The sequence below is a fragment of the Dendrobates tinctorius genome, unplaced genomic scaffold (assembly GCF_039654945.1).
Source record: "Dendrobates tinctorius isolate UK_male_01 unplaced genomic scaffold, ASM3965494v1 ptg000098l, whole genome shotgun sequence".
In the NCBI taxonomy this organism is placed as follows: domain Eukaryota; kingdom Metazoa; phylum Chordata; class Amphibia; order Anura; family Dendrobatidae; genus Dendrobates; species Dendrobates tinctorius.
Window position 1 is genome coordinate 18,641,474 of NW_027361766.1, and position 26,574 is coordinate 18,668,047.

The 26,574-nt window shown below is 44.0% G+C and overlaps 1 protein-coding gene across 2 annotated transcripts in view; it reads right to left on the minus strand.

The window, feature by feature from the left end:
- The window catches only part of PIK3C2B (phosphatidylinositol-4-phosphate 3-kinase catalytic subunit type 2 beta), a 133,252-nt gene that overhangs the window by 23,717 nt on the left and 82,961 nt on the right, over window positions 1–26,574 (minus strand). For both annotated transcript variants that reach the window (XM_073587167.1, XM_073587168.1), the window contains exons 16-28: window positions 15,699–15,887; window positions 14,400–14,493; window positions 14,216–14,310; window positions 13,847–14,027; window positions 13,353–13,460; window positions 11,806–11,898; window positions 9,876–10,005; window positions 6,112–6,248; window positions 4,607–4,776; window positions 4,339–4,495; window positions 2,791–2,900; window positions 2,490–2,691; window positions 2,224–2,348 (exon numbers count right to left, since the gene is read on the minus strand). In XM_073587167.1, coding sequence (XP_073443268.1) covers window positions 2,224–2,348; window positions 2,490–2,691; window positions 2,791–2,900; window positions 4,339–4,495; window positions 4,607–4,776; window positions 6,112–6,248; window positions 9,876–10,005; window positions 11,806–11,898; window positions 13,353–13,460; window positions 13,847–14,027; window positions 14,216–14,310; window positions 14,400–14,493; window positions 15,699–15,887 — 1,791 coding nt within the window. The remainder of the gene's footprint in view (window positions 1–2,223; window positions 2,349–2,489; window positions 2,692–2,790; window positions 2,901–4,338; window positions 4,496–4,606; window positions 4,777–6,111; window positions 6,249–9,875; window positions 10,006–11,805; window positions 11,899–13,352; window positions 13,461–13,846; window positions 14,028–14,215; window positions 14,311–14,399; window positions 14,494–15,698; window positions 15,888–26,574) is intronic.

Below are 26,574 nucleotides of genomic sequence, written 5' to 3' on the forward strand. Positions count from 1 at the left end.
AGAGCTTCCCCCCACGAAACCATGGCTTTAGCCACCCAAGTCGCCGCAAAGGAGGGGGCCAGAGCCGACCCTGCTGCCTCATATACCGAGCGGGCAAGCCCGTCCATGAGGCGATCAGTTGGGTCCTTAATAGAGGAAACACTGGGTATTGACAATAGCGACCTAGATGCTAAACGTGACACGGGAGGGTCCACTACTGGCGACTCTACCCAAGCCTTATGGAGCTCAGGAGGAAACGGATACTTTGCCTGTAGCGCTTTTTGCATTGCAAAGCGCTTATCCGGGTGATCTCTATGTTTCTGGACTAGCTCCTCAAACTCCGGATGCGTGGCAAATCTTCTATGTGGTCGCCTGGATTTCTTAAAAGAGACCTTGTGACCTGAGGCTGTGGGCACATCGTCCTCGATCTCTAATGTCTGGTTGACTGCCTCAATGAGACTGTCCACCGAATCCTGGAACCCCAGACTTTCTAGATTCCAGGCTCCTTCCTCTTCTCCTTCATCCTGATCGCTCCCAGAGCTCAGTGACGGGGAACGGGATGCCCTAATACCCGCCGCCGAAGCCCCGGAGGGTCCGGCCGACGGGGAACGAACCCTCTTTATATGAGCTTGCCTGGTACTGGAGCGACCTCTAATGGTTGGAGGGTCCTGAGACGAGGACGAGCTCTCTTCCGCTGGCAGACCCCCCTCCCTGCTCCCGCCTGGGCCCTGAAGGGATTCAATTGCCCTCGTAAGGGACAGCATAGACTGCGATAAGGACACCGCCCATTCCGGGGGGTCCTGACCCCTTGGTTCAGAAACAGTGGGGGGCTCCTGGGCGCGCTCCGACTCACAGGCTTCACAATATTTACCCGCCTGTGCCTTTGGCAGCCTGACCCCACAGGACACGCAAACCGCGTAAAGGAAAGAGTGAGCTTTTCCTGTACAGAGCTTCCCCTTTGCAGACATACTTGCACAGGCTGAAGGCAGAGTAGAAGGAGGAGGAGGGTAACCTCTTCCCTGACAAGCAGCGTGGTTCTCCAAACGGAGTTACACTCACCCACCGGGCTGTCCTTGCGTGGATGCAATGTGTTAGGGCGGAAGTCTCTCCGGGATCTGCGCCTCTGACCTCCTGCCCTATATCGCGCGTCTCCACCATCGCCGCTGTCACCGCCGCGTCAGCGGGCGGGACTTCCGGCTACCACCGGAAGTCAGCGGGCGGGACTTCCGGCTACCACCGGAAGTCGGCGCGCGGCCTCGCGCGATACTCGCGCTCTGCAGTGGGGCCGCGGCCGCCGGCGGGCTTCCGGCCGCGATACACGCGGCGTGCGGAGCCCGGGTCACCCACCGGGCTGTCCTGCAACGCCCTGGCTACCGCTACCCACCAGCGCCAACTTGCGGTGCGCTCCAGGAGCGGATCCCCCATATACCAAACAGGTGAGCAGGGCCATCCGCCGTGCAGGCGCGGGGGGGGGCGCGGGGGGCTCTGTCGGTCTTACCCGCGGCCTCTTCCCCCTGTACGCTCTCACCTGCGCCTCCGATTCAACCCCCTGGACTCACTACCAAGGGGTGGACGGGTCCTCCATACACTGCTGTTGTAGGAGAGTAGCAACGCGGAGTCTGACCCCTGGTTCTGCTCACACGTGCTCCTGATGAAGTTGTGGGGAAACCGAGTCCTCTAATCAGGACGCGTTGCCCCTCTTTCGTTAAAAAAAAAAAAATAGATGTCTGGAAAAAAGTCCCAGATGTGTCCCTCGGTGCGGGAGAGGACACGTGGAGGGTTACTCACACGTGGTCGCCCGTTGGTGATTTGGGGAGATCGGATCCTCTCTATAGGAACCGTCGCCCCTATCTTATCTTCATAGAAAAAAGGGAGGAAAAAAAAAAAAAAAAATCTAGTCTGGAATTCCAGACTGCGTGTGCCTCCATCAGACACTAAGCAAAAACTGAGTTACGCCCGGCCTAGGGGCGAGGGTGTATGCGGCGGAGGAGGAGCTAACTCTTTTTTTGTACACTTAGTGTCGGCCTCCAGACGGCAGAAGCACACACCCACAGTCTCTGTGTCCCCCAATGAGACGAAGGAGAAAACATTATAACTGTTTAACAACTTAGGGAAATCTGGAGATTCAGAAGAGAAAGCGCAGCATAAACACTATCTGTATGTATCACAGATTACTATAAATGACAATTCCTTTCCAATAATCCTTTCACTATTTAGTGTCCCAAGTCCCGAACATGTCGCTACCTGGGAAGTTGTGATGCTGGGAAGAGTAACCGTAGTTTGCTATGTAGCTCCTGGAACTCCTCGAAGGATCTCTGTACATGAGTGGTCTCATGCAGGCTCTCCCGTACCACCTTAATAACATAGACCTGTAACAAGCAGAACAAATACATTTACAGCAAGGCAACGACATTTCCAGATCTTGTCCCAGACTAGATTTATATGAAAAGCTATGACTTAACATACACAAGGGACAATAGTTAGACCGGTCTGGAGAGAACTCCACTTACATATCCTTTATTAGGATTGAATATCTTCTTATAACGAGTTAGGAAAACATCCCGAATCCTCCCATCCACTTTCATTGTGTGAGTTCTTGGCGCGAAGGAGAGTGTTAACCGCTCATCTGAACCACTGAACTTCAGCTGTGCCAGATTGTGGATGAAAAAATTTAACTTTGTGGCTACTGAACCCAGACTGGACTCTATGAGCCTGGTGTAGAGAAATAAGGAAGTGCACTACTTAGTCGGATTGTTGATGGCAACATGACATGTACCAGAAAAACTCGACTATACGGACAGCTCCAGTTACCGGGTAAAATATGTTGTGGCATCAGCTTCTGAATCTTGTGGGCGCAGAGCATCATAGACATACTTTAAATCCTGCAGGTCAGACAGCTCAGGAATTCCACATGACAACATCTAAAGCAGATAGTTGGAGGTTAGACTCCCAAACCAAGGGCCAAGATTCCAATAATTATAGGCTGAAAATATTTCTGGAGCAGTGTAAATAAAATCTGTTGGTTACATTGGACCAGGTTCAGCCAATACTAAGGAGGAACAGATCATATGAACGTGCAATCACATCTTACGGATTAAAGTGAAGGTCACTTTTCATTTAGGGTCACCACCTTAAGAGCTCTAAGGCACATGAAAAACTGAATAAAGGTCCCTATACACATTAGGCGGTCGAAAATGACGGGTTCAGCTGATGTTCGTCTAATGTGTATGGGAGCTTTTATTCAAAGGTTGATAGAATCCATCGATATTGGTGGGTTTGGCCGACAGTCTAACGTGTATTGAAACATTCCCCTCCTGTGTTTTTCCCAACAGATGATTACGGGAAATAAAAGGATCAGGGATATCTGATTTTGGAATGCCAGTCATTTTGTTCTCTAGGACATAAGCTTTTGCCAGAAATGTCACGTAGCGGCTCTCTCTGAGAATACAGGTGAGCTCAGCAGAGCAAGCACTTCTGTGTCTGTTGGAGTTGGGCGAGTAAGCTGCCTGACAAAGGAACACCCGAAAGCTCTATATAAAGTATATGGGGGGCTTAACTGCGATGACCATCTGAAAGATCAAACCAAATGGTCCATTCTGTTGGGTACTGCAGGAAACAGTAACGGATATAAAATACCAGACTCTGGTAACATCTGCGTTGTGGCTTCTGTGTGAAATGGAAGCCATGACACTGTGATGGATTTGCTGCACAGTGGAGATCACTGGTTCCTGACAGACTCTGACTAATAAGGGGGTCCATCAGGGTCCTACTGAGGTCTCTGTCTGAACAGAGCCTGCTATACATGTAAAACCTTTACAGGGTTTTCCAAAGAAAAACATTTTTATTCCACTCGCAGTAGAAAAAAAATAAACTCAGCTACAAGTCCAGTGTTGACTCTCTGTTACTGCTCCTAGTGTTTGTTGATGGGCAACAGCAGTGATATCATTTCTACAGTTCACAAGACTGCTGCAGCCAATCACTAGGCTCAGAGGCAGTCTGATCAAACAAGCTAAGTCCAGTAATTGGCTGCAGCAGTCACGTCCACGGTAGCTGTGAGGTCACCACTGCAACCAGTCAACAAAGACCGCGATCAGCTACAGAGAGACAGCACTGAGCCAGTGGTTAGTATAGAAGAGTTTTTTTTTTTTTATGCCTGCCAGCCTATAAGGGAAAAAAATGGAGGTAATCACATTTCTACATTTCCTTTTTTTAGTTCTTTCAGATAAAACAGGAGGCAAAAGGTCCAATATACAATCACAACCATTGTACACAGAACTTGTACGTGTGCATGAGGACTAATGCGTACAAATCTGCAGAATATCTGTATACATTACAGCAATCCAAGAACATTTCACTTACTAGTCCCAGTAGGTTGAGGAAAAGGTGAGTATGTTTGCGGATTAGATTATATGCCTGGCAGCATAAATCCACAAAGTCGTGAAAGCGACTGGACGTTTTGTCCCCTCCATTAATTACATATGCCATATCTGATGTGAAGACGAAAGGTGCCCGATCCCTGTAGTGACAAAATAGAAAGAAACCCACACATTTAATGGGACTTTAGCAAAATAGCTTAATATTAAATTGTTTCCTAAAAAACATATAACACACACACAATCGTACCCACCGTTTAATGTTTCCAAACATTTGAGCGTGTCCCAAGAAGCGACCAAAGTCTATGTGAAACATGTGGCCACTTGTCTTCAGCATGATGTTGTCATTGTGTCGATCACAGATCCCAAGCACATAGGTGGCTACGCAGCATCCAGCGCACGAGTAGATGAAATTCTCAACAGCCTGTACAATTACAGAGTTATCAACGACCATAAATCTAGTGTGTCATAAGCTCACAAGTCCTAATTATACAGTGAAAACCCAAATGCACCATGTTGTTCCTCCATTATTCCTTCTAAAAATGTATAAATAAAATGACAACTGGGTGCTATCAGTAGGGAGAAAGTCCCTACACTACATTGTCTGGCATTGCCAATCAGTGCGGACATTACCAGGCTATGTCGGGACACACGCCTTCGATGAAAGGGAACGGTAACACCCGGCTATTAATTTGATCATAAATTTGAAGGAGGAACTACAGAGGAACAGCAAATCACTAGGTTCTAAGAACAGATTCTCCAGGACAGTCATTTCATTGTGAATACAAGTATTTATTAAAGCAGACATGTCAGGGGCGGTGATCGGTCCTCTACAAGACGCATTATTATTATTAATGAACACGTGACCCTAGGGCAACCTGGAATAGACAGGGAGATGCTGATCTCAAGGACATGCGCTATGAGAGGATATACTATTTGTATGGGAAATGAACAGGATAAGGTTAGAATGGGGCAGAATGCTGCTTTCCCAACACACAAAATATACATTACTTTCCCGGCTAAAGTCCCTGCTGTTCCAAGTGAAACCACTCCCTGACAATTGTGAAATGGGAGGGGCTTAGACCTGTTTCACACATCAGTTTTTTCCTGTCAGTCAAGATCCGCCAATTTTTTTTAAAAACGGATCCGCCAAAAAAGGCGCGGATCTGTTTTTTACACCCATAGACTTACATTATTGGCGGATCTTGACTGATGGTCGTCCGTCACACCCGTTATTTTACGGATCCGCCAAGATTTTAGCGGCTCCCAGGCGGATGAGACGGACCCTGCAACGTTTTCTCTCTCTCATGGAATGACGCGCGATCTGAGACCAGTAATCCCGCGAGATCGCGGCGAGGGACGCCCGCTCGATCTCGTTCATGCTGCCGTAATCCCGAGACCATACTCCTCTCACATGGAAATGATGCGCGATCTGAGCCCGCGCGATGCTGTAATCCCGCAAGATCGCGGCGATCGACGCCCGCTCTCTCTCGCTCATGGAGGTTCTCAGCTATATCGCACCGATACTTTATTGACACCGCGGTCCCTTTAATTGACCCCGCTTTCCTCCTTACACGGATCCATGGTCCGCTGTCATCCGTGCTTCGATGAACGGCGACTCATCAGTTTTTTACCCCCTTTGGCGGATTTCAGCTGACCGCCGCCTACGGATGTGTGAAACAGGCCTTAACAGGCAAGCAATGCTTAGTGTGTTACTTTACACCATCACCAGCCTGTCACACCATATGGGTTAGTTCACCTTTTCATACTCATCCTCTGTGGGATTGTGTTTTTGCAGCCAGACAGCAAGAGGTCGGTCTTTAAATGAGCCAGTGACTCCATGCTCCACCTGGATCTTCCTCAGAGTTTCTGCAGATGGGATCATCTCAACCATACCTGGAAAATAGTGGTCTAATCATTAACTTGCCTCTAGGCATTATCTAGATGTTGTGCCCTAAATCTACTTAGATTTTCAATATGATATTATAGAACTTAAAAAATCTATTATAGAATATAATAATTAACACATGAAGGGATTGTCCTTTCATAGGGAACCCATCATCAGATTCATACTGGTCCAACCACTTGCAGCATGAATCTGCACTGGCAGCGTAATTACAGCCAGGTATATTTTACTGAGAAACAGCGCATACGTTAAAGAGCTGACCAAGGACTTTGTGTCCTTTCTCACTAGTTTAAAGTGAGTCCCACCTCTGACTAGCCAGTAAAGACACATAGTCAATGGCCGGCTTTTTAAAATATGTTTGCTTTGAAAACGCTGCTGTGTTTTGTTATAAAACATCCCTGGCTCCAAACCCGCAACCGGTGTCTGATGCACGCCACAAACTCGTTTCGACCAGCATCAATTTCATGACAGGTTCCCTTTAATTTATTTTTTACTAATCTGTTGAATTTTCTATGCTTAAAAATTAGCAAATAGACATGCACTTACTCACTGCTGCTGCATCTAGTCTCTGCGACCACTGCAGCCAATCACTGGGGTCAGACAGCACCAGACTGCTGAGCTCAGTGATCATACAGTGTCAATGTGTCACTACTGCTGTAACCACATAAAAAAAACAAAGGGCAGTGGCGAACCACTGCTGGAGTGGCGGTGGGGAAGTACTGCTGTATTTATTTTTAAGCACAGGAAAGAAATGTTAAAATGGTAGTCTGTTGTAATTTCTTGGATTTAAAAGGAATATTTCCATTGCCAAGATCCTATCCGAATATGTAGTAGGTGTAATAATCATTTCTAGCTGGATATATTGGATTAAATTAAGTATAGTTCTTGTGATAAGTTATGTTGCTTACCCCATGTGCAGGGCATAGCTTAGGTATCCATGGTTACGACCACTCACAACTGACCCTAGAAACCATGGATACCAAAGCTACTGCAATGCCCTGCACATGGGATAAGTGACATAGTGAACCAGAAGAACTATACTACATTTCTAATTGGAGGTATTTACTAATATTATTGTCACATCTACTACATATTGGCAAACAATGAAAATCAGTCATATAAATGTGTGATTTCACACTGGCTGGAGTATGTCAGGTACAATTCAACAACTGTGCTATTCAGCTATTCAAGTCTTATATTAGCAGCTTTTTTAATAGATTTTTATTTTATCTATAACTGCCTTATGAGAGCCACAATGATGACGGGCTGCTAATGAGAACACAAGCCGCATAAAATATTTTAGATCGGGGTACATAACTTTTTCTGGCCACAATGACCTTATGAACCACTTCCAAGCAACGTGATAAGCGCTTAAAGGGATATTTTTCCATCTAAGACATGAACGTCATATCAAAAGTATATGCTATGACTGTCAGATAGGAGTAGGTTCAATGGGTTCCATGAGTCCTACCAAGAAGGGGTCCACGTTCTCTCCCCAATCAGAATCCCAGGGAGGAAAATACCCTGCAAGCACGGGGATCTTTATTGTATATTATGGGCTTTGTAGTAATAGCTGAAGAAATAAAAATTCCCATAACATACAAACCCCAATCTCATCATATATGGGGAAATCAGAATTACGCACTACAACATTAGTACTTGCACATGCTCCTAAGGTGTGTGCTCCCCTCTTCACCTTGACATGGAAACTATATCCGAGCAGCCACACACAGACAAGGGTTTCTGTTTCCAGATGGGTGTTGGGATCACAAAGAATAGCATCATGGATTGCATGTGCCCCCACCGGCCATAGATGCAGATTCCACTCTTGTCCTACTGGCTTCATCTTTAAAGTAAGCACTATGACAATACTATATACTGACCTATAGGTGCACATACCTATAGGCAACCATGACGCCCCTAAGGTCCACTGCTCAAGAAGACGTTCTCCATTCTGATAAGGAACAGGGAATTGTTTTTGGTGGAGAAACGTGCGTATCCAGGACTTTTGTCTGTAAGGAGTTTAGTGGGGGATTGACTGCCACATAAATTGGATCCATGAGCGAATATAATTAACGCTCTTTTAAATGCAGGTAGCGCTCCATATCATTTAACAGATCGGCGTGCTGGGTTTTTTGCTATCATGAAAGGGCCTCAATGATTTCAAGAAGCAAAAAATGAGACTGACTGCCACCTCCTAGCAAAATGAAAAAAGTACAGTATACAGCCGGTTTTTGTGACTGCTCTGCTATAGCACCCAAATACAACCGGACTGAGTGTGCTAAGGTATATGTGAACACTGAATATATGAATTTTGCACTGCACTATTGCTATATATAAACTATATTTATACAAATAAGATTCTCACAGTTTGGCCAAATTGTACATGCCCATCTGTCATTCCTCTGCCAGGAGGTGCTTCGCAGTTTTGATTTTTGCCCTCATATTTGGCTAAACCCTCCTGCCTATTTTCAACTAGAGCTGAATCCTACTTGCCCTTTAAATCTATAGGTCAGAGCCCAGAAGATCCAAGTTTGATCTAGGGTCCCATCTACAGTGGTCACATCGTTATTGGTCAATTGACTCAGACAATTTGCCCACACAATGCGCTAAAGTATCTCAAGTTTTTAAGTCTATATTTCGTGCAGTTAAAAATTCATATATTCGATGATTTCTAGAATGGACACCAAGATCTTATTTAGACGGCTGCGATTTCTCTCATATCTAAAAACATGGACCATTGTTCATCACTGCTTCTGATCCGATATCATTAGTGTTTGGTCAGAGTGTCAGTGTTCCAGAGAAATAAATAAAAAAGCTTCTGCTAGCCCAAACAGTGTTAATCATGGACAACTCAGATTGTACAGGGATGACGTCAGTGCTGTCATTATTTTTCACAGACCCATATACTTGTATGGAAAATTTGGGTCCATGTGTCGGATCAAAAATGGACATGTCTCAGTGACTTGTTGTAGACTATTCAGTCCACAAAAAAAAATATATATATGTGACCAGTACCATAGACAATAAAGGGTACATGTTCTATTTGTGAAAATCACTGATAAAACACGTATGTGACTCACGGAAGTCTGATTGAGGCTTTACGTAGCAAAACTAAAAGTCAGTCCTAACTGACATACCAATAGCACTCAGACTCTATTTCTGCAGGGCAGTCTAACATTCACAAATGTTGACCTGTAGACCTTATTTATAGCTCTTGACTCTCAATGCCTAGATTAGAAAATTAAATTTAGATGACCAGTGGAGGTCCCAGTTTCCTAGTCTAGAATATTGAGCCATAAATAACATCAAGACTGCCATTCATAAAATCGCCAAAGCAACTTACATACCTAAGAAACAATGAGAAATGGCAGTGCAGCACAAGCAAATATACGGATGTACATACCACTGCGAGACTAGCAGATGAGAAGACTACAAGCCCTCCATAGACCACATAGATTTTATCCCCTATTTCTTTTACTTGTGGACTTGCAGTTCTCAGGTGAATTACATTTGAAGGAATGTCACACTATTTTATCTTTCATGTAGTTTTAATATAATGTTTTAGAAGTAATGATTTTTGCAATCGTAATAAAAAATAAATTAATTAAACCTACCCCGTCCGCGTCCTGTAGAAAAGCAGCGGAAGATCACCATGCGCATGTCCAGACCCTCTTGTATCCAGATTTTATTCATGATGCGAATCATCTGCAAGGTCAACATGTCCTGTCGGAGGTCGTCTCCACACTGATGAAGAAAACAGACATCTTGTCAACCAGTGTCATTTATTTTAAGTAAGATGGCAAAGCAAATTACTTCAAAATAATGTAGGAAAAATATATATATCTTCGTACCATCTTAGCCAGTAGATAGAAAAACATTAAGATTTGAGAGTCCTCAGTGGTTGATGCCTTTTAATTGCTAGCCGAAAAGATGGTAACAAATTGCAAACTTTCGAGACTACTCAGGTCTCTTCATCAGGTGTAGAATAACACAAAATCTGAAGAATCACATATTTATGCACAACAGGACACAGGAATAATGAAGTAGATAAGACAAGAGACGTGAAGCAGAACTATAGATGTGGGACAGGGAGAAGACCATTGTGGCCGTAAATATCGGATCAGTTCATAGAAAAGGAGTGGGAAAGTTTTATTGTCCTGTGATTGAGGTCTGGTCAATGACTGTGATGCCCCCAAATGGTCTGAGAAGCACATTCCTTTGCTGATAAAGAAATACAGAAATCCAAGAATGTCGAAGAGATTTGCATATTGTGGAGCCATTTTACTTCCCATTGCTGTACCAGTCTCCTGTAGACATATGTTACCAAATTCAAAGCAGTTGTGGGTAAGAATGAATTTTGTAAGTTTCACCACAGAATCGGCATCATACACTCAGTGCAGGAATGAATGTGTCGCATGGATTTGACTTTGTAATAGCATTGAGAAATACAAAATGTATACATTTAAAAGAGGATGACTTGAACACTAGTGCCACCCATTGAATGTAGCAATCCTAAATGTTAACATACACTAAACCCTAAACCCTTTAACGAGCATTGGCACAAGACTTTGAATAGGAAGCCAAACCAGACACTTCATTTTCAGACACGTTTTGGAGTACTTTCCCCTCATAAGTTCAAAGCAGGAGATCCGATTTGGCTAGGTGAGAGGACCCCGACAGGGGATCTAAGAAATAATGTTTCTCCTTGGGTAGTGTGCCAAGCCAGCATAAGGAGACTTATAAGCCACCCGAGGCTACTATAGGAATTTAAATATGCAAACAGCATCTCTAGAGAAAAAGAGGACAGAAATTGAATGTAGAAATCATAAAAATCAATACTGATCCTTTAACAAGCCTTGCCACATAATTTAGGATAAATATCCAAAACAGACAGGATTGTTACATCCCATAAGTTGCACTATAATTCAAGTCCTCTTCCTCTCTGAATAGGATATTTGCAAATACCCAAAAGTGCATTGAATGGCTTATAAATTTCTATGTTTTGTGCTCTTTCCACAAAAAAGAAACATTACCCTTTAGAAACCTTTCCAGAGGCCTCTGACCCAGCCAAATCAGACCTCCTGTTTTGCACTAATGAGGAGCAAACACCCAGAAACACTGGTCTGATTTTACTTGTTATCCTAAATCACGTGTCAAAGCTAGTTAAAGGGTCAATATTGACTTTTAAAGATTACTACATCCAATAACTGGAACTAGAGTTGAAGTCATCTTCCTCTCTGAAGACTTATGCTGGCTTGGCACTCTCCGGTTAAAGCTACTCAGCTTGAAATAAAAAGAATAAAAACTCGTAAAGAGGATTATATAGCTGTCAGCTCTAGGTGCGTCCATCAGTACAAAACACAGATAATTAACATATTACATCTGGATACAAAATGTGCAGTGACAACCTGAAGGTTGAGATGTAGGTTACCTCTCCTATAGAACACCTGTAACACTATAAAATGTGTGTGACATGGACATTTTACTCTTACAGTAAAACATTACTTTCTTCAGTTTGCTATTTGAACAGTTGTTGATACATACTTTAAAAATAATAGGTATGTTCTCTCCCAGTGGATCCACATTCTGGAAGGTAAGTTTCAGAGGCACGGCATTCGAGTTGAAGTGGGAGCAGCCCTGGAAACAAAAGAGACAGGCTGTAGCACTGCATTTCTGTATACTTTTCCTAAAGTTTGCCAGAAATATTCTATTTTTCTCTATAGATCCTCACAATTTTAAAGGAACCTACAGCTTAATAGTAATGGGAACTTGTGGTGATGTATTAATAGGATGAAAATGACCCTGCATGTGGATTTTCACCCTCAGAAAAGAGATAAAGTTGGCAGCCAGCACTATAACTCACAGCTGTCCCGCTACTGACGCCAGCATTGCATAGTCATCAGAGGAGAAGACCTTTGGAATGGAAGTGATATTTGTTTCATAACGTTACACTCAAACGTGTCCAATTACACTCCAAATTTACCCATATAATAACCAGGAGGTTTAACATTATATATTACATAACTTCCACCAGTTGAAATAGTAAGTGCAGAAGCATGAATTCTCACTGGAGTGACCTCACCTTGGTAGAATATGTCTCTATGGTAGAATATGTGCCTCTATTTATGAAGAGGCACACGGATAGGCGGTGTGTGCCTCAGTCAGCACTTCACCAGAACCTTAACTCCAGTCAGTGACAATGGCAAAAAGAACACCACCACTCTACATGAATTTGATGGTCCGGTCCAGCTCCAGCCACTTTGTTGGAATTTGATGAATTTTCTTGTCCAAGAACCACATTGTCAAACTGAACTATTTCCAAGGATCGCCATAAAACTAAAAGCTGTATTATGATCGTGAACTTTTGATAAAATATTGTAACTAAATTCCACGAATGTTGCAACTTAGAGTGTACAGCATCAAATCTCTTGTATCCTGGCAAGGAATATGTACTGTATGTCAGAAGCCAACGAAGACAAGAATGTCTATGACAATATGGTTGGGGGCTGCACAGAATAGCATCGTAGGCCATATGTGGCCTCTGCCGTAAAGAACCATGGTGAAAATTCCTTTAAATAAGCAGATTTGTAATAATAAACTGGAAAATCAGAAGTAAAGAGTGTGTGTACTCTGAACAAGATTAAGGATGTATGTATGACTATAAGTACACCAAGCCACAGTGGTCAATGAAGGAACATGATTCATGTGACATGGTCCACATTTAGGCCATGAAAAGGAGGATGAATGAACTCATGGAGATCAACATCCGACACTGCGGAGACACCATCACGTGTTTCTCAACGCAGTGATTCTAGAGCACTGCCCCCATCCCTTATGGGAAATATGTAAAACATGCAAAACAGAAGCCGCGGAGACACCATCACATGTTTCTCAACGCAAGCAATGACCAGCCAGGTCTTAGCCCGGGAAGGAACAACCACGGGAAGGGCAGTCTCCAATGAAGGAAACCACCTATGCCAAAACATGGTATCCATCCAAGCCACAGTGGTCAATGAAGGAACATGATTCATGTGACATGGTCCACATTTAGGAGCTCACTGACCTACATGGCAAAAGATGTGGAAACATACCTGAGGCACAACCCCTTTTACAAGAAGACTGGGACTCAAGGGGAGTCTACATGATCCGTTCAGAATGAAGAATTGCTTGACATCTTCTAATCCATTTTTCAGAATTTCCTAGATAAGAGAATTATCATTTTTAACATGGTAGACGTTATTCCCCAGAAAATAAGAAAAAATAACGGAGATAGGCCACATGCACACATTCAGTATTTGGTGAGTTTTTTACGTCAGTATTTGTAAACCAGAACAGGAGTGGGTGATAAATCCTGAAGTGGTGACGTGTTTCTATTATACTTTTCCTCTGATTGTTCCACTCCTGGTTTTGGACTACAAATACGGAGGTAAAAAACTGACCAAATACTCAATGTGTGTACATGGCCATAAACTTATATCACCATCATGCTCATATCCTACAACTAGCTTAGTGATAATTTTATAACCTGAGATACATATCCGATGTCTAGCTCCGTTGGATACAACGCCGGAACTCTCTCACTTACAGGTCTGGAGGACGGAGCTCCCTCCCGAACTTTCTGTGCTAATTTAGTCAGTGTGTTCACCAACCAACACTGACGGTCAAACTCTTCTCTCAGACCTTTCCCACAACAGCACAGCAGAGCAGCAAGCAAGTACTGGTAGCGAATACTGAACTGAGAGTCCTTCAGACAGTCCTTTAGCAGCCTGGTCAAGATAGAAACATCTTTATTAAGAAATGGAAATCCTGGCAGAAAGCGGTCCATGCAACATATAACCTGCTTAAGAGGGACAAAAATCATAACACTTATTACATCCTGGACCCGTAAGAAAGAAAGCAACCGTATATATCTGGACACAAGTTTATATATGAAACAAAAGAATAAAATACTCACCAGAAGAAGTAGTGGGTGATCCTTAAGTCACAGATGGCTCTTTTCAGTAGAAACCTGACAAGTGGGCTATCCAGATAGCATTCATATTTAAGAGCCTGGGATGGGATTATACAAGGAAAATGATCAAAAGACAAAAAAAAATATTTATATTTCTCTAGATAATTCTTCATTTCGTCATACAGACCTGTACAAGCTGTGGTAGGTAATCCAGAAGTTCCGCATCAGGTATAGTATCAATCCACTGCACGGCTGTGCGTCTTACTTCTTGATCAGGGAAGCTGTTGAGAAGTAAAAATGCAGAGCAAATATGATGTATAATATATGTTCATTAAATCAGGAACAGCGTAAGCATCAGAGAGATACGCTTCTACTCCTAGCAATTCCCTAATATAAAGTTTTCAGAATTACAGACCAAAATTCCAAATTCTCATTGGCCCGTTTGCTATACCAAAACAACTTTTTATTTATTTTTTTTTAAACGTCATTATACTTGAAACTTTACACAGCTATGCATTTTTGTAATGTACTTTATTACCTTATTTTGCGTTCTTCTCTCCCAAACATTGTGCTAGTGTTGTTTCATATGCTTCTTTAGAAGCTCCTTTCATCTGCTGCTGTGTGTACAGGACTTTCACTGTATGTGCCTTTCCACTCTCAACCCCCATACTCAGACAGGCAAACTCCCATACACAGACCGTTTGAACAAAGTACGGATATTGCTGAATAGCAGTTGAATGGAGATTCTTAAACAGCATAAAATGAGCATTGAATTAGCACTGCAGCACAGTATTTGGGAAAGAAGGAAACTATAAGGAAATTAAAGAGGTTTTTACAAAAACAACGTTAGTTTTAAAGTTGATTTTAATCAATACATCTTGGAATAATAATAATTTCCACAATTGGATCGGTTTATAAAAAATGTTCCTGTGCGGAGATAATCTTATAAATGAGCCCCTGCCGTGTACTGTGTAATGGCTGTGTCTGACCGTACAGGGACCTGGTCTGATCATACCACAGCTCCTGAACAGGGGGGGAAGCAAAAGAAAGTATACAGATTGCACAGCATGGGATCACAGACAATTCTTTTTGTGAGGTAAAACATTTCCCTGCCTGTTTTTAAAAAATGTTTTACCTCACAGAAATACTTATTTGCGATACTGTGCTGTAATGTCTGTATTTTCTCTTTTTTCGTTGTCCCCTGCCCTGGAGCTGTGGTATAATCAGACCATGTTCCTGTACGGTAAGACACAGCTATTACACAGTACACAGCAGGGACACAATTCTAAGATTTTCACATTTCTAAGATTAACTTCCACATCCAATTGTGGAAGTTTTATTATTCCAAGATCTATTGATTAAAATAAACTTTGTTTGTGGGGAAAACCCCCTTTACCTATGTAGCCAAATTCATAGCTTTGTAAAAGCATCACAGCCGGACTCGTGCATGTTAGCAAAATGCTACAACAATGAAAAAAGTACTTACGTGGCATGAAGAAGACCAAGGGCATCCTGATGTTTCATATGAGTCCACTGACCCAGTAAAGCATAAATGTCTGGAAGGCATGACCACTGCCAACTCGGTGCACTAGCCAGCAATAATGGAAGAGAGCTAATCTCTGAGTGACAATAATAGCGCATCTCCCACAATTTTTTCTTATCTGCATCTGTCAACCTTAAAAAAAACAACAACAAAAAACTTTATATTACCACAGACCTGGGAAAAGTGAATATTACTGCTTGGGCAGCCAAAGTGGTGGAATCAGTGGCATACCGTACCACATGACCACCCCTTGGCCATTTGTCTTGATTTATGGTATCTGAATGCTGAGGTTCCTTACTCCAACATTCAGCCTGCCTGTCCGAGTCTCAAAGACATCACCAGATTGTGCCTGCTGCATGGAGTGGAGCCCCAAATCACAAACTGCACAGAGAGGAGCAAAGAATCAGATAAACAAGGCTAAGTGAGTAGTTTTATTTAGTTTTTTTTTAATTGTCAGTACTTTTTTGAGACTGTGGGAGTCAGCATAGTGAGTGTGTGTGTTTGTTAAAGGTTGTGGGGTCATCATACTGTTAATCAGTACTTGTGTGGGAAAACTGGGGATCAGCATACTGTGTGCGGTGGGGCTGTGAGCCATGATTCTGTGTGGGGGGCATCATACTGGGTGTGTAGAGGGAGGCTATCAGGCCATCATACTCTACGTGTGTTGAAGAGGCCTTTTAGCCATCATACTGTTATTCAGTACTTGTGGAGGGAAACTGGGGGCCATCACACCGTTTTTGGGGGTAAGGGTTGGGCTAACAGCCATCATACTGTGTGGGGGCAACCTACAGTGTATGGGGTATGATAGTGTTTTGGCAAATCTGTACATCAAAGTATATCTGTATTTAATATACATACACTTAAGGCTGAATAACAGGAGCAACAAGATTTATACACTTTAGAAAAAGCAGCAACTTATATGGCTTTGATGAGCAGCTAAACGTAAGACTACATTATACAATAAGCTCTAAAGTAACATGTAATAGCAGCTGTTCTTGACAACATACTTAATTCAGTTCAATATTAAATGATAAAAATAAAAAAATAATAATAATCAGAATTAAGAACGATTTGCTGATATGAACCTCCACAAAAATCCAGATCTCTCTTGGGATACTTTGGAAAATTATCTGCCCACCCCTGTATTACAATATTGTAACAGGAACTGCAAAATATATTACTAGATGTAGGTTATAAAACAAATCCTTCCATGTCCCTTATTGGTGGACCAAAAAAATCTAATTCATACTAATAAATCCCCACAATGACCAGTGTGAGAGCAGAATTAGTATAGGGTCTCACTCTGGTTTTGAGTCTTTTGATCTATGAGAAGTCCAGTTTTGGGTGATCGGCAGGAGAAAAGCCCCTCTTGGTGACCTCTCACAGCAGTGATCAGTCCATGTCACAAGTTCTGAAACATCTGTTCTGGCCTCAAGGAAGCCATGCCAGGGATGCTTGATGACAACCAACCATCTAGTCTTTTAAAGATGCATTTTAAGGAGAAAACGGATTTTACATGGGAAAAATTATCCAATGCATAGGACCAATATATGGAACCGATATAAAAAACCGCCATACTACTGCTTGCATCCAGATAAAAGACCTTTGTGGTCTTTGTAATGAAAAGATCACTTTTTTTGGTAAACATCGGCCCCTTATTGACATATTTAACCAATTCCATACAACTCAATCAATCAATCAAATTTATTATCGCCAAGTACATATTACATATATACAAGGAATTCTTTGTGGCAAAGAGGCAACATAATATATAACAACAGATACAACAAGTAACATCTAACAAGACAGATACAGTATATAGTCTACACGACGATTTAATTGTTGAACAGAGAGTGGATAGAAGCTGTTCATATGGCGGTTGGTGCTGCATTTGGGGACTCTGAAGCGACGTCCTGAAGGGAGTAGTTGGAATGAGGAGTGTCCCGGGTGAGAGGGATCGGATGAAATTTTCAATGCGTGGGATCGAATACTCTTATCATAAAGATCCTGGATTTTAGGCAGGGGGGAACCTATAATTCTCTCTGCTGTTCTGAAAGTCCTTTGTAAGCGGAGTTTGTCATGCGCAGTGGCTCCCCCATACCAGACTATTAGAGAGGAACAAATCACAGATCTGATGACAGCATTAAAGAATAAGATCAGCAGATTCTTAGACAAACCATATCTTTTCAGCTGACGCAGGAAGAACATCCTCTCTTGTGCTTTTCTTATAACAGCATCCACATTTTTCCCCCATTTAAGATCATGAGAGATGATAACACCAAGGAATTTGGTCTCTGTGACCCTAAGAACCACTTCGTCATGGATGTAGATTGGAAGTATCTCATGTTGATCTTTCCTAAAATCCACAACCATCTCAGCAGTTTTTTTTTGTGTTGAGCACAAGATTATTGGCTTTACACCAGTCACATATTCTTTTCACCTCACTCCGATACAAGTCTTCAGCATTTCCCCTGATGAGACCAATCAGTGTCATATCATCGGCAAATTTCAAGATTTTTACTGAGTCTGCTGAAGAGATGCAATCATTCGTATAGAGAGAAAACAGTAACGGGGACAAAACACACCCCTGAGGTGCCCCGATGTTTGTGACCAAGGTGTCCGAAGTGAATGGTCCAACTTTTACACTCTGTATCCTGGCTGTCAGGAAGTTATAAATCCACAAGCATAAGTTGAGAGGGACTCCAAGAGCTACCATTTTCTTATGAAGTAAATTCGGATCAATGGTATTGAACGCTGAGCTAAAGTCCATGAAAAGAATCCGGACATATGAGTGCAGTTCATCTGTATGATCCAAAATGTACTTCAGTGCCAGATTGACAGTGTCGTTTGCCGAACGATTCTCCTTATAGGCAAACTGAAGCGGGTCCCATAGCTTCTGCGTGAATTTTATCTGGTGAGACATCATAATTCTTTCGAAGACTTTCATAGCTACAGATGTGAGTGCTACTGGTCTATAGTCGTTCAACTCAGAGGATCCCACGTTCTTGGGGACAGGGATAATTGTGGAACTTTTCCAACACTGAGGTACAACGCACTCTTTCAGTGACACATTGTATATATTTGTCAGTATAGGGGCAAGCTGGGTAGCACATACTTTCAGACACATTGGAGATACACCATCAGGGCCAGGTGCCTTTTTGACCTTAAGTCCCTTCAGGATGCGTATCACCTCTGCCTCGGAGATCACTACTTGGGTGTTGCACAATGAATGATCTTTATATGAACAGACTGAGGAGCTTAGAGATGAATAGCCACTGTGTGTAGAGCTTGCCTCAAATCTGCAGTAGAATTCATTTAAAGCCCCCGTTACACACTGAGATATCGCTAGCAATATCGCTGTAAAGTCACCGATTTTGTGACGTTACAGCGATCTTGCTAGCGATATCGCTGCATGTGATACTTACCTCCGACCGGCTCCCCCGCTGGTTATCGCTGATCGCGCGAGAAGCTGCTGGACCATTTCTCGTCGTCCACTTCCTGCGGCGCTTCCTGCTGTGACGACGAGCGACGCGTGGAGCCGGGCGGGAGGACGCAGGATCGCCTCGTCTGACAGGTAAGTAGCGATCCCCGTCCCCAGCGATGTCGCTGGTGAGATCTGCCTGAGTGGCAGCTCACTAGCGACCACCCAGCGATTCACCAGCGATCCTGACCGCGTCATATCGCTGGTCGGGATCGCTGGTGAGTCGCTAGGTGTAACGGTACCCTAACTCTGCTGCCAGACTTCTGCTGGGGTTCACTATAGTGGGGTGGCTTTTATAATTGGTGACCTCTCTTAATCCTCTCCATGCAGATCTAGTATCTTTTGATGAGAACCTTTCCTCCATAATCTTTGCATACTCGTGTTTGGCTAACTTGATCTCTTTAGATAGCGAGTTCCTAAGTTTCTTGAATTCAGTAATATCGACTGCTTTATAAGCCTCCTCTTTTCTCTTACGGATCAACCTGACTTTATTTGTAAAGTTACAGCTGACTACTTGGAAGATGTCTGGTCGCGGCAAAGGAGGAAAAGGTCTTGGGAAGGGCGGCGCTAAGCGGCACAGGAAGGTGCTCCGTGATAACATCCAGGGCATCACCAAGCCTGCCATCCGCCGTCTAGCTCGCAGAGGAGGCGTCAAGCACATCTTCGGCCTCATCTATGAAGAGACTCGTGGGGTCCTGAAAGTCTTCCTGGAGAACGTGATCCGTGACGCCGTCACCTACACCGAGCACGCCAAGAGGAAGACCGTCACCGCTATGGACGTGGTGTACGCGCTCAAGCGCCAGGGCCGCACTCTCTACGGCTTCGGAGGTTAATTGTGTCCTCTTCTGTCCTGACAACTTTGGAAATTCATGTTTTGTTATTCACCCATACAGCTCACAGGAGGAATGTCCAAAAAAAGAACAGTGTGCACAGAGATCTATGTCCAATGCTGGTCCAAAAAAATAACCTACATGGGATTTCCTACCAAGAGATCTCAGCTCTGGGACCAGATCTGTATATATGAGCACTGAATGTTCGTACAGCCTGGAGTGTTTCCATCCACTTGCATTCCTCTGCCCTTATGAGTGCAGGTGTATTACAGCCACTAGATGGCAGCATACATCAGAAGAACCTGACAGAGCCTAATTTAAGGACTAACCCCACATGGACAGGTTGACTTCAAAAGATGATCTCTTTTTTCTTACATTCTAAAATGTTTCAGAAATAAATCTGTAAATACGAGAAAGCAAAAAACGGTTTACCGGGTCCATTCAGACGACAAAACAATGAAAGTAATCACAATTAAAATACAAAACCCGAGTAAGTACACACACGCCACAAGCATGAAACAAAGCTCCTCGGAGACTAGAAGTCTGAGCTATCACTTGTGAGTCTCAGTATCGTAGGAGTCTCAAATGACAGGGTATGCCGCCACAGGACAAAGTCTTTGTGAACCTTGGTTACAGACCCCTTTTTCTTGCTATATTCCCAGGACATTGTGGGTGTTGAGTTACCATCAGACAGCTGCAACATGCATGGGAGTATGTGTAACACATGGATCACACCCATGACATGGTCTCAACTGTTTTGACATCTGGAGTCAGGGTTTGGGGGCACTAGAAACTAGAAGATGACAGGTTAGTGAGATTTGTGCGACAAGTAATGTGACCCTCTTCATGTATCACTACGGGCTACTCCAAGGCAGTATTCGGAACGTAATCTTCATCTATGGACTAATACATGCAAGGTCTTACTAGCAGGATACATAGTCATAATGCACCATATTACATGGAATACTACACTGCCATACTCCGCTTCCAGGGGAACATGGTGCAAGGCTAATGGCACGGTCAGGCCTGAAGACAAGGGGCACATGCCCAGGGCCTTTTCCCTGGTGGCCCAATGATCACTGCTCTACAATAAATACATCTGTGACCTAATGTCAGGAATTCTTGGTTGGCTTTAAAAAAAGTTGGCAGATGCCAATCTGATCCATTGTGGAACTGAAAAACACAGCGGCTGGGTACTGCACATCTATCGAATGAATAGAGACAGAGCTGCAGTATCCCCCACCTATCTGATATTGATGACCTATGCAAAGGATAAGTCATCAACATTACAGTACTGGTCAACCCTTTCAAATATACGCTTTCCTGTAGCCTAAGTGTGACACTGTCTATTCCAGGCTACAGAATGGGTTTACTGTGACAGGAGAGTTCTAACTCTTACCTGAGTTCCTCTTGGCTGCTTTATGACCACAGACCACATCAAAGTAGAATGTGCAGGAAAATAAAGAGCCCGTAAATGACAAATGTTGAAAATAATTAATGAAACCAAATATCAAATATGATATTTAGTCTCAAATACAGGCATTTGAGAACAAAAATGATGCAGAAGGCAAATAAGAGCTAAACTCCTGAGAGTGGGATCTTGACTGCTATGGAGGTTACGTGGCCATCATGCTGAGCTTTAGAGCAGTGTGTCTAGTATAGGGGTACACTGGCTGTCAGGGAGGTTACGTGGCCATCATGCTGAGCCTTATAGTAGTGTGCCTAGTATAGGGGTATACTGGATGTCAGGGAGGTTACGTGGCCATCATGCTGAGCCTTATAGCAGTGTGCCTAGTATAGGGGTACACTGGCTGTCAGGGAGGTTACGTGGCCATCATGCTGAGCCTTATAGCAGTGTGCCTAGTATAGGGGTATATTGGATGTCAGGGAGGTTACGTGGCCATCATGCTGAGCCTTATAGCAGTGTGTCTAGTATATGGGTATACTGGATGTCAGGGAGGTAAGGTGGCCATCACGATGAGCCTTAGAGCAGTGTGCCTAGTATATGGGTATACTGGATGTCAGGGAGGTTACGTGGCCATCATGATGAGCCTTAGAGCAGTGTGTCTAGTATAGGGGGGTATACTGGCTGTCGTGGAGGTTACGTGGCCATCATGATGAGCCTTAGAGCACTGTGTCTAGTATAAAGGTATACTGGCTGTCATGAAGGTTACGTGGCCATCATGCTGAGCCTTAGAGAAGTGTGTCTAGTAAAGGGGTATACTGGCTGTCATGAAGGTTAAGTGGCCATCATGATGAGCCTTAGAGCAGTGTGTCTAGTATAGGGGGGTATACTGGCTGTCGTGGAGGTTACGTGGTCATCATGCTGAGCCTTAGAGCAGTGTGTCTAGTAAAGGGGTATACTGGCTGTCATGGAGGTTACGTGGTCATCATGCTGAGCCTTAGAGCAGTGTGTCTAGTAAAGGGGTATACTGGCTGTCGTGGAGGTTACGTGGCCATCATGCAGAGCCTTAGAGCAGTGTGTCTAGTATAAGGGTATATTGGCTGTCATGGAGGTTACATGGCCATCATGATGAGCCTTAGAGCAGTGTGTCTATTATAGGGGTATACTGGCTGTCAGGGAGGTTACTTGGTGTAATAGTGAGGAGGCAAATCAGCAAACCATCATTAATACAAGATGGATGCTATTTATCGGATTCTCTGTAATGTGGTCTGCAATCACTCGTACTTATCACATCAGTCACCATTCATTAAATGGGCTGTCCCCTTTCACCTTATTTTTGTCACGACAACAGCGCTGCAGTCAATCACTGAGCTCAGCTGATCTAGACAACAGAAGCTGTTGAGCTCAGATACTGACATACGGCATTGTTTCCGTGAAGGCACCGCTGCAGAGACCGGGGCAGCAGTGGAGGCACAGCACTAGACCTGGGGAGGGCAAGTAAATCACAGATTGTTATTTGGGCTAAAAGGGTTGCCCCAAAAATAAGGTTTATGCAATAGTGACATGATGTGGTAGAACTGAATGATGTGATGGTTATGGGTTTATAGACTATGTACATACTGCATAGTGTGTCACTGTGCACAGGTATTGTACCTCCCAGTGGCAGTCCTTCACTAGATGAGAATAGCTTAGTTACTCACCGATAACGGTGTTTCTCGGAACCCATGACAGCACCACGGAGAGAGGGGATCCGCCCTTCAGAGACAGGAACCTACAGATAAAAAGGGCGGTACCTCTCCTCCGCCTTCAGCTGGTTAGAGAACATCAGAGGGTCTCCAGGTTAGTTAAACAACATAAATATATGCACAACATTATAGTATTGCTTATTTATCAGAAGCACTGTGCTTAAACGGAAACACTCTACAAACAGTAAAACGTGTACACCACACTCGTGAAGGGGAGGGGAATAAGTGGGTGCTGTCATGGGTTCCGAGAAACACTGTTATCGGTGAGTAACTAAGCTATTCTCTCTTACCCATGACAGCACCACGGAGAGAATTATAGAGATTGGTAGCTTAGGGAGGGACCACCGCCTGAAGGACCCTTCTCCCGAAGGTCATGTCAGACGTAGAGCCTAGATCTAATCGATAGTGTCTGAAAAAGGTTGAAGGTGATGACCAGGTGGCCGCCTTACAGATTTGTTCTATCGATACCTCAGATCTTTCAGCCCATGAGGTCACCATCACTCTTGTGGAATGGGCTCTCAACCCTTCCGGGATGGTATTTCCACTGGATGAATATGTCAGGGCAATCGCATCCCTTATTCACCTTGCCAGGGTACTCTTAGATGCTTTGAGTCCCTTCCAAAGTCCCTGGAAACACACAAAGAGAGAGCCTTCCTTCCTATATTTTTTGGTGGCCTCTAGATGCTGTACTAGGTACCTCTTCACAACTAAGATGTGGAATTTTTCTTCTCCCTTATTTTTAGGATTTGGGCAGAAGGAAGGAAGGACTACCTCTTGGGACCTATGAAAATGTGATGACACTTTTGGTAGATAGGCCGGGTCAGGTTTTAAAATGACTCTATCCTCTAGAATTTTTGTAAAACGTGGCCCTGCTGATAAAGCTTGAATAACGCTCACCCTGCGAGCTGATGTTAGTGCCACCAGAAGCACTGTTTTTAACGACAGGATTCTTAGGGATGCTGAGTGAATAGGTTCGAACGGAGGGCCTGTTAGTGTGGACAGTACAAGATTCAGGTCCCATGACGGTAATCTTTGATTAGCTATTGGCCTAGATCTGGTTATGGCCTTAATAAATCTTGCCACCCAAGGATTATCTGCCACATCATGGTTATAAAGGGCGCCCAAAGCCGCTAATTGCACCTTTAATGTGTTGACCGCTAGACCCTGTTCTAGGCCCCTCTGTAGAAATTCTAGGATCTTATCAATGTGAACCCCGTCCGGAACCTTTACCTCGGAAGTGGATAAGAATTTTTTCCACATTCTACCATAAGCTCTCATCGTAACCGGTTTTCTACTTTTTTGTAACGTAGTTATCAGGATCTCTGAAAATCCTCTGTCTCTCATCAGCACCCTCTCAAATTCCATGCAGCTAAATGGAGGTTCCCTGCCTGAGGGTGTAACACTGGGCCTTGCGATAGCAGGTCCGGGAGATCCGGTAGGATCCATGGGTCGGTTACCGAGAGCATTCTTAGCCAGGAGAACCAAGTTCTTTTGGGCCAGAAGGGGGCTATTAATATAATTCTTGCCCCATCCTCCCTGACTTTTCTTAGGACTGCCGGAATAAGCATGATCGGGGGAAAGGCATATGTTAGGCTCTGTGTCCATGGGAGCAAGAAGGAGTCCAGAGCTAGAGGATTCCCCCTGGGGTCTAGGGAGCAGAAAGTTTTCACTTTTTTGTTTCTGAAGTCGGCGAACAGATCTATGTCCGGGGCCCCCCACATTTTTACAATCTGCCGAAAACGGACCACTTTAGGACCCATTCCCCTTGCTGTAATTGGGTGCGGCTCAGAATGTCTGCTCTGTGAGTCTCCATGCCTCGGATGTGTAGCGCTGACAGAGATAGCAGGTTTGTCTCTGCTAGTTTGAGGACTCTAGAGGATGTGTCCATTAGGGCTCGGGACCTGGTTCCCCCTTGATGATTTATATAGGCTTCTGTGACTCGATTGTCCGAAAATATGCGGACATGATGACCTTGGAGCAGGGGTAGGAAGTGTGTTAACGTGTAGCCCACTGCTAAGAGCTCTTTCTGGTTTGAGAAGGTTTCTAATTCTTGACCTCCCCACGCACCCTGAGCCACCTCGTTGTTCATGTGTGTTCCCCATCTTGTGGGACTGGCGTCCGTGGTAACTATGTGTGTTATTTTTGTTACCCAGGGGATCCCTTTGGAAAGGTTGTCTTGGCTTCTCCACCAGGCTAGGGAATGAGTAGTTTTTGAATTTAGGGTAATACGACCCTCTAGGTGTCCCCCTACTGCTGACTGGTTGGCTAGTACATCCCACTGGAGATCTCTTGTGTGTAACTGAGCCCATTGGACTGCTGGCAGGCGGAGAGAGAATCCAGCAGTGACATAGCTTTCCTTAATTTCATGGAGGGATTTTGGATTACTCTTGTTACAATTTGAGCGATTTTCTCCTTCTTGCGGTCTGGGAGGCGGCACTCTTGTTTGAGTCTAGTGTTAGACCCAAGAATTCCTGCACTCTGCTGGGCTCCAATCTTGATTTTTTTCAGGTTTAGGAGCCAGCCCAGGCCCTGTAGAGTGTCCATCACCCTGTCCCTATGTTCCCGGCATTTTTGAGCCGAGCTGCTTGCTATAAAAAATTGTCTAGATTCGGGATTATTATTATATCTTGCTCCCTTGTATGGGCCATCATTTCCGCTACTATTTTGGTAAATACCCGTGGAGCTACAGATATTCCGAACGGCAAGGCTCTGTACTGGAATTCTTTTACCTCGCCCTTTATTGAGACGGCTAACCTGAGATATTTTCTGGAGTCTTTGTGAATGGGGACGTGATAATAGTCGTCGCTGAGATCTAACACTGTCGTGAAGAACTTCGGGAACAGGATTTTGGTGGTGGACCTGAACGACTCCATTTTGAAGCTTTGATTCCTGACGTATCTGTTTAATTTTCTTAGATTTATGACTGTCCGAAACGTGCCGTCTGGCTTGGTCACCAGGAAAAGAGGGGATTAGAACCCCCTGCCCCTTTCCTGCAGGGGAACGTCCTTGAGGACTCCTTTTTTTTTTTACCAGGCTTAGGACCTCGCTTTCTAGGGCTTCCTGCTCTTGCGTACTGGATCTCAGCGGAGTCATTACATACTTTTGAGGTGGGAGAGAGAGAAAGTCTATTCTTAGGCCCTCCTGGATTAGGTTTACTATCCATGGGTTGTTTGAGATTCTCTTCCAGGCTGGCAGAAAAAGGGTTAACCTTCCCCACACTGGGCAAACTGTCACTTAGAGGGCTTTTTGTCTCGGGACGAGTTACCAAAGAGGAACCCTCTATCTCTTCTCTTGTCATCCCACTTTTGTTCCCTCGGTGGCCTCCTCTGAAAAAACTTTCTATTCCAAAAGGGCCTTT